Consider the following 13,600-nt stretch of genomic DNA (forward strand, 5'->3'; position numbering starts at 1 on the left):
CTGTGCCATGGATGCAGGGACATCCAAGCTGGCTCCAAGAGAAGGAGGATGTGCAGGACAGCAACAGGCTTCATTTCAGGCTACAAAAAAATACCTTGGTGTTACTGTAAGGAACTCACCTTATTCATTGTCCCTAGGCTCGCTGGCGTGTGGTGACCTAGAAGATGATTGCAGTTTGGCATCTGTTAGGAACTTTTCTGCTTGTATCAGATGCTGCGTTTCTGCAAAAATTGTATTCCTGAGTGGCTTGGAAGGCCACACCAGGACTGTCAGACAGTGTTGCCATACCCATTAGTCGCAGGATCTCTTTCAATAAAAGAGAGAGATTAATTTCTTGTGCTCCACTGCAGCATAAAATGAAGCACCATTTTCTGTAGACAGATTGGAAGATTTATGATGCTTTTGATTTATGATACTTCTATGAAAAACACGGTCTTTTTTTTTCTCTCTGCTGGAATGGAAATGTCCAATGCCCATATCTCTCTGACTCACTCTGTAAATAAGCTGTGTCCCAGGGCTCCTTCTGCTCTGCAGATCCCCGGACAGCAGCCCTTAGTGGAGGAGCAGGGATGGAGCCTCCCAAAACCTTCTCGATGACCAAGACAAGGTATCTGTAATAAGGTGTCTGAGTCCAGGATTATAAAAGCAACTGTCCTACCCTCATCTGTATTTCTATAGAAAAATACCTGCTGAGTATGTGCTAACAGGGATGAAGTAATCTTGAGGAACTAAAAGTCAGGCATTAGAACACGCTGTCCAGATGTGAGACTGGTGCTCTTGAGACTTCCCGTTCCGTCACTGGCAGCTGGTTCATAGCTAGAATTCGGGCTTTCTTTTCTTTTTTACTTTTTTTTTCTTTTTGATAAGTCTGAGACAGACACCTCCAGAGCAGATCTGAAAGACAAGCAAAAAGTCATGTACATAGTCTCTGTTTCAGACCACTGTGTACATGACAGACTAAACTAAAGATCCTACAAGAAGCTTCTTTTCTTCTTCTTATCACAATATTGTTCTGTAGAGCTGCCTTTTCTTTCAAGAGCACAGACACAGTTTCTGAAGAACTTCCTGAGAGATTTAATAAGGTTGTTGCAACCGCCCAATCAAACAAAGCTGTGTCCTCACTTCAACCTGACAATACAGAGGATTTTCTCTTCGGTGATGGCTATATCATGCATCCCAGAGAGTGGATTTCACCTAACACGAGAAAAAATACGTAGCTGTTACTCGGAGGAAGCAATGTTTCTGAAAAACAAGTCACTATATTTTCAGCTGATGGATAGATTTCCTTTATTGTAGCTGATACTGATTTCCACAAGTCATTGCTATCAAAGGACTAATCTCAGTACAAATCACTTTTGTATATAAATAAACTCAGGTAACTGTAGCATTCAGGTAAATATCACTCCTCCAAAATATGCCATCCCTCAAAGAACATTTGATGACATCAGCTTTCCTAGCGCTCCAGATGAGAGCAAACTCAGATATTTTATTTCATTTTTGTTAAGAAGTTAGATATTTGGAAGTCTGAAATGTCTTTGATCCCAGCTCTTACTGTTATTGAATTGCTACAGCATGGCAAAAAGGCAGGGAAAATAAGCAGTGGGGCAGCCAAAATTAACCTGTATTTAAACAGTGGTGCTCTCTGTGTGTAATCCAGGTGTCTGTGATATCCAAGACATGATGAAGTCAGGAAGTGTGTACCCAAACTGTGTACTGGCTAAAATACGAAGCTTCGCAGGGTTGACACACAAGCTTAGAGAAAGGGAGCTGCTGCCCCGAAGCTTATTGCAAGATTAGGTTATTTTTTCCTATAAGCTGCTCTTCTAGTTTGGGGCAAGGCAGGCATAGCTGAGCTACTAAATTCTCTCTTGAAATAAGTTGTTTTGTATTGTTGCTGTTGGGGATTTTTGGTAAAAACAGGATTAATATTTAATTTACAGTTTTAGGGATTTTTTTGAGGATGAAAGAATTTTTGCTGTAGTGGGCTGTTATCCTGTAAGAGTACTGGTTTTTTTAAAACTTCAAAAAGCAAACATCAATAAATAAATAAAAACTTCTTTTTGAATGAAAAATGTCCCCCGGCACCATAAGCTGCAGTGGGCTTGTCAACGTGTCCTCCATCACTATCTCCAAAGGATGCTAACGCTGCTCGACCTGCCACGAGCACAAAGAGAAGCAGCAGGATCTGCAGTGTGAGTTTTTGATCGTATGAGATGTGATTCCCAGGGAGATCTAAAACTGGCATTTGAAAGCAAACATTGTGGGAAGTGCTTCCAGAGCCAGATGGGGGACAGCTTCAGCCAAGGTTTGCTTGCCTTTCGGATGTCAGAGGTGTTGGGGTTAAATGTTTAGCCCAGCTGTTAACTCCGAGATGTGGGCCTGCACCCAGCATGCTTGTGCCTCCCCCAGAGCTTGTCAGAGCAATTATAAAACCTTAAGCAGCTTAAGAGAAGGATATTGCACAAATGAATGTTCTCAGCTCTGTACAAACTGCATGTGGATTGCAGAGGCCGGGATTTACAAGTGCAGGAACTTCAGAGTGGGTACCCAGCACGCCCAGCTAAGACACCAAACGAACACAATGAGCAAAGGAATATATTTGCTTTTTGTTCCTTAGCTGTGGTTATCCTTGTGTAGAGTGAGGCTACTTGATACTTGGGCTGGTGCTGGAAAGGCTTTTTTGGAGTTTATGGTGGATGAAATTAGCAGAGGGTTGGTGTAAGGCCTTATTAACCATGATTGACACTGGATTTTTAAGGTCTTTGCCCTGTTTAAACTTACTGCTGGTTGCTGGTAGAATGGTGAACTTTGCTAAGAGCATATATAGACAGTATCAAGTAGTGAACTCCAAGTGTAGCTTTCAGTAAGATACTGTTTCAAGCAGTGATTTGAAAAATGTGTTTTGTATCCTACCAGTTGAACTCTTCTCAGTGGGAGACTGTTTGTAACTGAGACATGTAGAACCAAATAACTTCAACAGAAGAATCCTGTCTTATTCCCTCATCTATCTTTGTTTCTTTCCACGCAAAGCTTATTTTGTAGAAGCTCATTCTTGTAATAGTTAGAGAGAGTCATAATTTCTTAATGAAATTCCTTGCTTCTGACACACTCTGTAAAAAATAGCTACCCCTTAAGCAGACATCTGTTTGGAATTTTAATATTTCCCAGAATAGGGCCATAAATTGCCTTCTGCTAGCTTTAGTGTGCTAGCCGCTGTTACAACTGCTCGCTTTGGTCAGCCGTAGACTTTCGTGTAAGAGTAACGTGGAAGGATCAGAAGTGGGGCTGGGAATGAGAGCTGCAAATCTGTGTGAGCAAGTGTATTTCTCAAATTATAAAATACAGAAGAGAGCTAAGAGATTTAGAAGTTTTCTGAAGGGTCTGGCCCCAGTGACTGTGAGCTGGGAAGAGGACTATGGTTACTTGTTGCAAAGAGAAGGAAATTGCCATCCAGGACAAGTGAAACAGCAAATACAGGCAGAAGCCCTGGGAAGGAAAATAAGAGCAAGCTGCTGACTACAGAACAGTGTTATTGAAGGTTTGCAGCCCGGGAGCTTACAGTTACGTATACATTTCCCTGAGATTGCCACAGTGGGAGGTGGTGCAAAGCCTAAGAAGGCTGGAAGCCAGACCTGAGAAGGAAAGGTTGGAAATAGCTGTGTTCCTCTGGGATTTGATTAGCCCAGAATAGGTGAACGGAATCAGGGGACCAGGCCCTTGAGCAGCTGAACTGCTGAAAGCCTGGAAGGGAAACCTGAGGCAGAATAGCTGTAGCGTCACATCACATGGCAATACACTGCAGATCTGCATCCCGCTAAGCTGAACTACTTTTTATCCCTTGGAGAAAGGACTCATTAGCCCTTTTAATTATTTTCCTAACCGCTAGAACTCCAGATGCCATTATGTTATGTAAAATGACAAATGTATTTTTAACTTGTAAAGCATGTGAACTTTAAGCTCTTTCCAGTGATACAGATACAGCCCATTTCAATGCATGACTCATCTTCACATGTAGGAAAAACTCAGCGTTCCACATCCCTGTAACTGCACTCTGTGCACCAGCGATGAGCGACAGTTGCTGTGGGAACCATCACTTCATATCCTGACTGTGCATACAAAAGTGCAAAGAAATCCTGACTGCTTATTTGGCAGAAAAGGTCGCCTTTACTATCAGCACCGACTGTTTTGGTAACTGTAGCGCCGGAAGGATTGTAGTCTTGTCCAGTACCGCGTCTCACTGCTTCGCTCCATACCAATAGCCTTGCTGTTTAAAACAGGTTTTAGAGTGGACGTGTCAATCCTTTCCCCTTTGTAACCCGAGCGATCGGGGGAAGGGGCCGGCGGTGCTCCGGGCCGGGCCGTGCCGGGCCGTGCCTCCCCGCCCCGCCGCCGCACGGGCGCGCTGCGGCACAAGCCCGGAGCCGCCGAGGCAGCTTCCGTCGCCCACCGCTCCCCCTCTAGCAGGGCCGTTTACCCCCATAAATGATAACGTGGCCGGTGCCTTAAAAACACCGCCCTACGCAGGGGATGTTCCCCACCACCCACTCGTCCTTCCCTGGGCAACCTGCCGCCGGGCACCGCCCGCTCTGCCCCACGCAGCCGCGGGGCGGGGGGGCATGAGGCAGCTCCGGCCGGGGCTTCCTGCTGTCCCCATGCGGGGCTCGGTCCGGCACGACCCCGGGGGAACCCTCCGGGGTGGTGCCGGACCGGGCCCCGCCGCGGGCGGCCTCCCCTCAGCGCAGGGAGGGGAGGCAGCGCGCACCTGCCCAGGGCGTCGGGGCGGGCCTAGGCAGTCCCCGCCTTCCGGGACTCCGCACCGGGAAGCCTCGGCTGGGGCCGCGCCGCGCCGCCACAGGCAGGTAACCGTCCTCCGGCGGTGGAGCACCCCCCGCCGCCGCCCCCCTGCGCGCCGTGGGGCCGCCCTCGCCTCCCTTCACCTCTCCTCAGGGTTTTCCCGCCCTCCGCCTCGCAGCGCGGGGGGCGCTGAGGGAGCCGCCCCGCTGCCCCTCGCTGAGGGAGCTGCTCCCTCAGCCGCCTCGGGGCAGGCCTCGGGCCCGGCAGCCCCCCGGCTGAGGAACGGCCCTCAGCCTCGCCGCCGCGCTTCACCCGTGTTAACGGGGCTCGGAGGCCCTGGCACCGGTATCTCCCCTGGGGCTGTGCTTCTGAGAGGCCAGAGGCCCTCTGGGCCCCAGCGGGGTCAGGCAGCTCCTTGGCTTTGGGAGCCACACCGTTGCTTCTCCGCATACCCGAGTTTTTGGGTGGTTGGACGGCCCCCTAAGTAATGCCGCACCTGCCCGTGGCTCTGTGGACTGTGGGGCAATTTGGTAAGTGCTGGCCCAGCATCAGGTCCCATGCCTGCCCAGGCAGTGCCACTCTGGGGTTTAATCCAGGTACTCGTGGTTCTCTTGTGTCACTTGAGTGTCGGGATGAGGCAGGGGACCACTGTGGAGATTTGTACACAAAACACTGAGGCAACAGGTTGATGATGCAGGTTTATAAGCTCCTCGAAGCAGAGACCACCTCTGCTCTGTTGTACAGAGCTTAGCTGAATAAGACTTTAGTCCAAGACTTGGTGGAGGCACTTGTTGCAGTAAAATCAGTAATTTGTAACTGCAGACTGATAGCTGTGTATATTGGAACTGGGGTGACTGGTCTGTAAAGCTAAACAAAGTGTGCTTTCCTGAGGTGAACCTCCACCTTTGGTCTCTCTAGCACCTGGTCATCTTGTTAAGAAAGGAAGCGAGAAAAGTGGTTAGGTGGGAGAACGGTTAGTTCACATCAATTACTAATACTCGTTTACATTTTTACTCAGGACTGAACGGCGAGCAAATGGACTGTTTGAAGCACTGGGTTTGATTCCCTAAGAGGAGGGACTCTGCTCAGGATAACCCAGAGGGAGTCTCTTGGCTATCTCTGTCGTCTCATACTCTTCCTTGATATGGAACAAAGTGAAGGTGAACAGGAATCCCAGCCAGAGAGTCACGTGGATAGCAAGAGCAGTGTGAAATCCTTGCCTGGGGGAGCGGCCCATGTCAAACTAGAGATAAAAAAACATGCAGTTACAGATGACTACAAACTCTCCAAACGGGTGCTAGGGTTAGGAATCAATGGCAAAGTACTGGAATGTTTCAACAAGGAGACGGGCCAGAAATGTGCTTTGAAGGTATGTAGGCTTTTTCTTTTTTTCCTTATTTATGGTTTGGAGGCCAGAGTTCACTTCCAAAGCCCTGTAGAAGCTACTTGTTCTGTCGCTTACATTTCACAAAGAGTGCTGCATGAAGAATTTGAGTATGTGGAGACGTTTGCTATTACTTACAACATTGTAGTCCAAACTTGACTCTTTTCCAGAATATTCTGCATGAGTTTCCAGAAGAATGTTATCAGCTGTGAAATTCTCGTGTTCATATTTAAAAGACAAAAAAGCGGGGGAGGGAACAGTGTCTTGGTGTGCTCTGCGAGAAAGCTTGCTAGATTTTGAGTGAACATATTATGCAATACTTGGGAAGGAAACTATTTTGGATCTTGTGCAATGAAATAGGCCTAAACCAGGAAGTATTTAAATATTCATTGGTCTTCAGGCTTTCCTCCCTTTGAAGACTTTTCTTAAGGGGCATTTCTAGTTGTTTACTCACTTATTCCCGTCTTTATTTTTGCAATTCATTACCAGGGAAAACACTGATTACACCAGTATTGGCAAGTAAGTTTGGTACATATTTACGGTGATGAGTAGCACTTAAATAAATGGAGCAATAACCACTCATTAGAGAACATAAAGCTTACCTGCCTTTTGCTCTGCAGCAGTTAAACTTGAAGATTTCCCTGATGCTTTTAAACCACATCCTTAGAAAAAAGCAGCTCAAATGAAAATCAGGATGGTTCTATGTGGTAAGACTGAAAACCAGCTGAAGTGATTGTCATGAAAATTAGTTAAGAATGTTGGTCCTTGCTGGTGTTAATCTGATTAGTTGGCTTGGCTAGAAGGCTTTCAGGTACCCTTCCTTTTCTTAAACCTCACACTCCATCTTTGCTGACAGCAGGACAAATCTGCGAGTGGTCAGCTGGAAGGTCTGCCAAGGTCTGGATGTGGTCTTACCTTTACCAAGCTAGAACTGCTATCCCCAGCAAAGCCGTTGCACTTTGATAGAGCAGACTGGAAATATCTGGTAGCTTTGTGTATTGAAAAGATTTTTAACAGAGGAGCTAGAAAAGCTTATAATACAATAACATGCTGATTAATTTGCATGTTTCCAACACTGTCATTTTCTTTATCACATTGTTTTTTTGTATTAGCTTCATGTAGCTGACTCACAGAAGTTTATCATGGGTAAACCGGAGGTTTTGGCAAACAGACTGGAAGTACTGGGGTTTTGCGCCTACATAGGGGAGTGTCAGGTTTTTACAACTCTGAGGTGATCCATTTATCAGATCCTTCTGAAGTGCTATCAACATTAATTTCTGTACTGAGAATGCTGTGATGAAGGATAATAGTTAATACTGACGCTGTTCTGCTGTTTCTGAAGAGTTCAGCAGCTTTGTTGCTGCTTATAGACCATTCATACTTAAAAGGTTTTGCAGTCATCAGGGCTGGAAGCATTTTAAAATAAAGTTGCCATTCCAGAGCACAATCCAGTGGCAACAAGTGTCTTCTAGAGCAAATTCTGTAGCTTTGGAATCAAACAGGAAATACATTCCTATGGATCGTAGCATCTGTAAAACATTTTCTTAATTCAGCTCTCAGAGTTGGGGAGGGGGAGAAGAGAGGTAAAGTTGCTGTGCCCTGACAGAATGACCTCTGCTTGATGGGGAGGAGGAACCTATAGGAAGCCTTCTAATACCAGTTTCTGTTTAGCATTGATTGAATTGGCTGATTTTTTCAGAACTTTAACAATATATTAAGGACCAAAGCACCACCCCCCTTCCCAAACTGGAGTTTTGTCAGTAATGGCTAATGTATAACTGAAATCATGTTATATATGTGTTTGTCATCCTCCTCCCTCAGCCGTGGAATGTATGCACTTTTCTTCTGAAAGGGACAGAAATATTAAGGTGTTTATGAGTTCTCTAGGGAGTTTAAATGGCAGATAATAGTTTGCTGCTTGCGTGTATGTGTTTCTCATCATTACAAGTTTAAGTGCTAAATAAAAAGTTAAATGTGCAATTAAGTAAAACTGCCAGCAGCCTAGAGAGAATCCGCTATTCTCTCCAAAGAGGGTCTGATGAGAAGATTACCCAACAAGGAAGGATAAAAATTGTGCTTCGTTAATTGGCAAGAATAGAAAGATCTTTTCCTAGCCCTGAAGATATTTACATGGATGAAAATATTCAGAGGAAGTTTTTCCCTTGTTTTTTTGTGAAACCTGAACTGGGCCACACAAGTCCCAAACCTCCTCCAGTTGAGACTTCCTAGGTGTGATGGCGGGGTTATCATTCACTTACAGGAATAGAAAGTGGAGGCTGATGAAGCTCTCACAGAAAAAAACAACTGGTCTGACAGGTAAAGAGAAATGTGAAGATTGAATTGCATGTTGAACAGGAAAAAAGGGATGCTGGATGGATTTCTTTTCTGGAGGTTGCTTATCCGTTGAGATCTATGTATATTTGTGGGCAAATACTTCAGGCATGAGCGCGCTCACTGTAACCCACTCCTGGGAAAGGAAAAACATCACTCCTGCTGCTGAAGGTAATGCGTAATAGTCTATTCCCCTTCACGCCGAACTTGCCCATTAAAGTAGCTTCTGACTTGGCAGATGGTACTGCTTTCTGCCCGCAGGTTTTCTTTTACGTTGGAACAAAGCCAGCACAGCTAGGATCTGGATAGAAATTACGCAATGGAAGGAATTTTAACCGAGGTACCAAGAGGAAAGAGCTCAAACAGGCAGAAACATTCATCCCCAGAGCCATGTGTCAGTCAAGCACTATGTGCTGTAATTGGGAGGTCCCTGTTGTCTTCTTTGGTCTGTGTCTGTAATTGGAACTAGTTAGAATTTCACTAATCATTTTAGAGTGGGAAAACACAAGATGTCCTCTCAGAGACACTGCAGGGCTTTGGTTATTTTCCTAAAGTATTATGTGGCTTAGTTTACTCTGCTTGGCATTGTGATTTGCTATACGCTTTTACAGTGTGCTGTCAGCTTTGTTTCTGCTGGATTGAAATGCCACACGCATTGCTGTCCTGCTCCAGAAAATCTAATCTGGTTACTCACTTAGACGCATAATGATATTTTGGCTGAACAGCACTGTTTCCAAATGGCGAGAACACAGGGATTTAGAAAAGTAGAAACATAAACAAAACTGCTGTGCAGGACTGCGGCCTTCTAGAAGGCAACTGTGTTTTAGTCTCTCTCTCCCCCTTGCAAACAGAAAACCTTCTCAGATCTCTTTCCATAGTTGATCTGGAAATAGCAGTCAAGTGAAGTCTAGTCACTCTTCTATTTTTATCTCTTCTTTGCCAGCCTGCCCCCTTCTGTTCACTTTACCTTTTGGGGCTAAACTTTAACCTCCACTCCTTTACCATTGTCATCAGCCCAAGTGTTCTGTGCTGTTTTTCACACTCCTCCCTGTTTTTAGGGAGAGGAGGAGACTGAAATAGCTGGCTACCTGTGAGGATAAATGTGGACTCCTGGAACTTGCCTTCCATTAAAAAAACCCCAGCCTACAGTTCCTTGTTCGTTCGTTCTTTCTTTTTCCCTCACTTCTTTTTTCGTTTGTTTTTTTTTGTTTGGTTGGTTGGGGTTTTTTTGCATAAATTCCTACTAAGTGGTGTCAAAATAATATTTCAATGCATTTGATGACGTACTTTATTTTTGTGAAAGATGGTAGAAAGGGCTCAGAGTTGGGGACAAGAAAAGAGAGCTAGAGAGCATTCTGCTGCAGTATTGGGACATCTCTGCGTCTGCAGTTCAGGATTTTGGTGGATGTTCCAGGATGTAAAAAGGGTAGTACAAGTAGTTGGGGAAAAAAGGAAGGACAGTTCAGGCATAGCAGCAAAACAAAGACCCTTGGAACTTCAGGAAAACAAAGGACGTTGGTTATGAGTGTATTGGATATGAAAACTCTCCTGAATAACAGTATAGCAGTTGTAAAGTGCTTTTCCCCGAAGCACTGTGCATATGCACCGTGTACTGCGGCTGCCTTCCAGTCATCTGAAACTTCTAGATTAAGGTGGAGTATATGTGAATGGACCTGCTATTTCATAGATCTTATCCTCTAGAATAAATAGTGAATGAAGCCATGACCTGCCGCATGGAAAATGTCCTGTGCTGCTAAGTGCCAACAATACAGTGTACGTGACTTGCTGATTTGAAGACAAATAGGTGAAACACAAACATTAAATAAAGCAAAAAGCAAACACAAAAATGAACGGGCTCCTTGCCTTTTATATTTAAGGAACTTTTGGTGAATTATATAAATTATAATCATAGAGTAGGAGGCTCTAATGTTATCCATAAGAGTATTAGCGTAACTTTGTGCTCAGAAGGAAGGAAAGCAGTTAATGGAGAAAGAAACTTTGCAAAAAAATCATTCCAGAAGTGGTTCTTGTAAACCACGCATAAGACTATATAGAGAATGTTGTTCTGCTTTCCAAAGTGGAGTCTCTGTGGAGAGAGACAGTAATTTTGCACCACCTTCATTTAGTCTTGAGCTACGTTTCTGCCTTGCACTCAATTTTAATGTTTCTGATTACATTAAATAATACTACATCATGTAAGCTAATTGCTGGATAGTCTATTTTCATTTAGTATACCCTGAAGTCAGGTCATGATTGCTCACAAACAGGAGACTGTGCAGTCCAAAGTATTTGTTTTGCAAGTTATCTAAATGGCTGGTACTTTTGAAACACCCTGTTTATTGCCTGAAATAAAATGATGATCAAGGAAGAGTGCAGCAGTGGAGAAGGCAATGCATACAGTGAAAGTGGAGGTTATTTTAAGCTGATGATTGATTGTAGAATAGGAAATGTTAACAAGCTGCTTAGATGCTATAGATTGCATTTTTAGAAGAGAAGGAAATTATGCCAGATTAGGATAGAAACATTTCAACACTTTTAGAATAAGGAAGAATAATGTTGTACTGAGCTAGAACTGTGATGGGAATTCAGGGGAACCAGGTATAAATGTTGGTTAGGATTTGTGCAGGATGAAGGAGCTTTACTGGAGTGATTGTATGTTTCATTAGCACTTTCTAGTGAAGTATTCTGTAGTTCCCTCTTACCTACCGTGTTTCCTGCAGCCTATTTATACTGGTTTATCTCATGCTACAGTAAATTCAGTGTCAGTAACACGGCTGAGTATGAGTAATAAACTCCAGGAGCTATGTGCTGTAGATCAAAGCCAGCTACAGCATAGAATGAATATGAGTTCAGAAAAGTTCTAGTTAAATGGCAGCCCCCAGTGTATGGAGAAGTACCTAAAATATGGATAGCATGAGGCTGGTCCTTGAATTTTATCCTTCAGTGCCAATTTTGGTAAGTATTACGTAAATATGCATAAAATACCTAAAATAACATTCAGTCGATTAAAAAGTGGGTCGTTTCTACTGCTACAAGAATGGTTTTTAAATCAGTGAGTCATTCAAGACCTGAGTCTTTCAACACTTTGTATGTATTTGGGCCAGAATGGCACCTTCCGGAGTGTCAGTTGGACTAGTTAATTTAAAAAAGGTGGACTTCATCAGTTTACTTTGAAGATCTGACATTCTTGACTTGTCTTCTCCTTATTTGAAATACAGCAAATAATTAAAAAAAAAAAAAAAAAAAAAAAAGATGGGCTTGGTCTGAAATAATAAAACCATGTGTAGTAAATTCTTGAAATTCTTACTAGGTTCAATGGCAGTGCATGAAGCCTATAAAGTGCAAACAGAAAGGCAAATGCTATAAACTGTTAAGTCATCTTGAAAAAACAAAACTATGTTGATGCAACTTTGCACCTTCTGTGTTTTCTTCCAGTCTACTAGCAAGCTAGCGCAAGTTATACCCTGACTTGTGTAGCAGCAAAGCTCGAGAAGATCAAGGTGTGTTCCCTGCCTTCACCCAGGTTCAAAGATCTGAGAAAGTATTATAGATATGTGTCTTATTTCAGCTGCGAGGAAGGTGCTTAAAGGGAGAACACGTGCGCATATTGGTCAGACATGGCTAATCACTTGACAGCCTCTTTGGACTAGAAGACCCTTCTCTCTGTCTCTCCCTCCTTTCTTTAGAGTCTAAATCCTCCTATTCCTTTTAACTAAAGTAAAACCTCACTGGTTCGTGCTAGCTGGGAGTCTCGTTACAGATAACTGGATTTTGTAAATCGCCTTTAGTGCAAGGGAATAAAGAATAATTTTAAAGTTCGTTTACAAGGTAAGTGTACTTCAGCCTCATTTACTTGTGGTAATGCCATCTAGAGAGATGCCCAGACTGGAAAAACCTGATAACATCTTTTATAATTTGGGAAGAATCAAGGCCACACCTGAATGTCACGGATCACATGCATCTTTTTTTTTCCTTAGTATATTTTTCTCTGTCTGTGGTAGCACCCTGTGTAAGAGCAGCCTGGTCTGAGAATAAATGACTTCTCATGATAGCTTGCTGCCAGCTAAGTCTCAGCAGAAAAAAAGAGATTATCTTCATGCTGTGATAAATTAATGGGAAGCATAGGGAAGGAAGATGTCACTGTCATGGGGAGCAAGAGCCAATGTGAATTTGAGAAAGTTAATAGATTAATCTCTTGCATATAAAGACTGTTTTGTGTTGATCTCTTAATCGTCTCCAGTGATTATTTTTTCTTAAAAAAAAATTCCGATCATTGATTTATTTACATAATCATATGCAACATTTTGCACCCCTAAATATTTTTGCAGTTACTGTTTGCCTGACCCTGAAAAAGCTCCCATTTCTCATATGATGTGCGTGTGTCCTTGTTATGGAATTTTTCCATGTTAAATATGTCTTTAGAATGCCAGACTTTAGGATCATGTGTAATATTCTAATAGCAACAGTACAGCTGTCTGCATAGCTACCCTCATTTCTTTGGGTACAGTGGAGTTGTTTGAACTGCTTGCGTTTGGCCCTTACACCGTAAGGAGATGTGGTGACCTTCATGAAAAGGAAAGTGGCAGAGATGTGGCCAGTGTTGGAGGTGGAGAGTAGGTGACCTGTTTGCTTAATTGGAAAACCCTGAGAACTTCCTTCCGTCAACACCAGTGAAAGCTGGTGGTGCGGTCTGTCTGGATTAGAGTGTATAAACTGCATGGATTGTGGTATGTTACACAGACTTCCTAAGTACTTAAGATGATTCAAAGCTCCATAAATGAGATTAAGCTATAACGCTCCAGCATTTTAATACCTCAGGAGTGAAGGGGGAGAGAATTCTTGCCCAGCATGTAAATCACGCATGGCCTCCTAGTTGCCAAATCTTTGTAATATATGGCATTTTGGACTGAAGCTTTCATGGCCTGTTCTAAGAGAAAAAGCAAATACTAAATTTGTGTAAAATTAATTTTTCCTCCGGAGAAGTTTGCTTGATGAACTTACTTAAAAAAACAAAACAAAACACCCTGAATGTGCCATCTTTACAAGTAATTTCAGCTGTTCTGGCTAAGGAGCCAATCTTATTAAAGTTGC

The 13,600-nt window shown here is 43.5% G+C and overlaps 1 protein-coding gene across 4 annotated transcripts in view; it reads left to right on the plus strand.

Annotated features, from left to right (window-relative positions):
* Positions 1 to 13,600, plus strand: part of MAPKAPK3 (MAPK activated protein kinase 3) — a 129,651-nt gene that overhangs the window by 73,805 nt on the left and 42,246 nt on the right. Inside the window, exons 1-2 of one of the 4 annotated variants that reach the window (XM_068419935.1) lie at positions 4,736 to 4,859; positions 5,813 to 6,163. In XM_068419935.1, the coding sequence (XP_068276036.1) occupies positions 5,939 to 6,163 (225 nt within the window). In that variant the 5' untranslated portion in view covers positions 4,736 to 4,859; positions 5,813 to 5,938. Of the gene's footprint in view, positions 1 to 4,735; positions 4,860 to 5,261; positions 5,325 to 5,812; positions 6,164 to 13,600 lie in introns of those variants that run through there. The other 3 variants (XM_068419936.1, XM_068419938.1, XM_068419937.1) reach the window with 3 other exon arrangements.

Source organism: Nyctibius grandis, chromosome 29 (assembly GCF_013368605.1).
Source record: "Nyctibius grandis isolate bNycGra1 chromosome 29, bNycGra1.pri, whole genome shotgun sequence".
NCBI classification, from domain to species: Eukaryota; Metazoa; Chordata; class Aves; order Nyctibiiformes; family Nyctibiidae; genus Nyctibius; species Nyctibius grandis.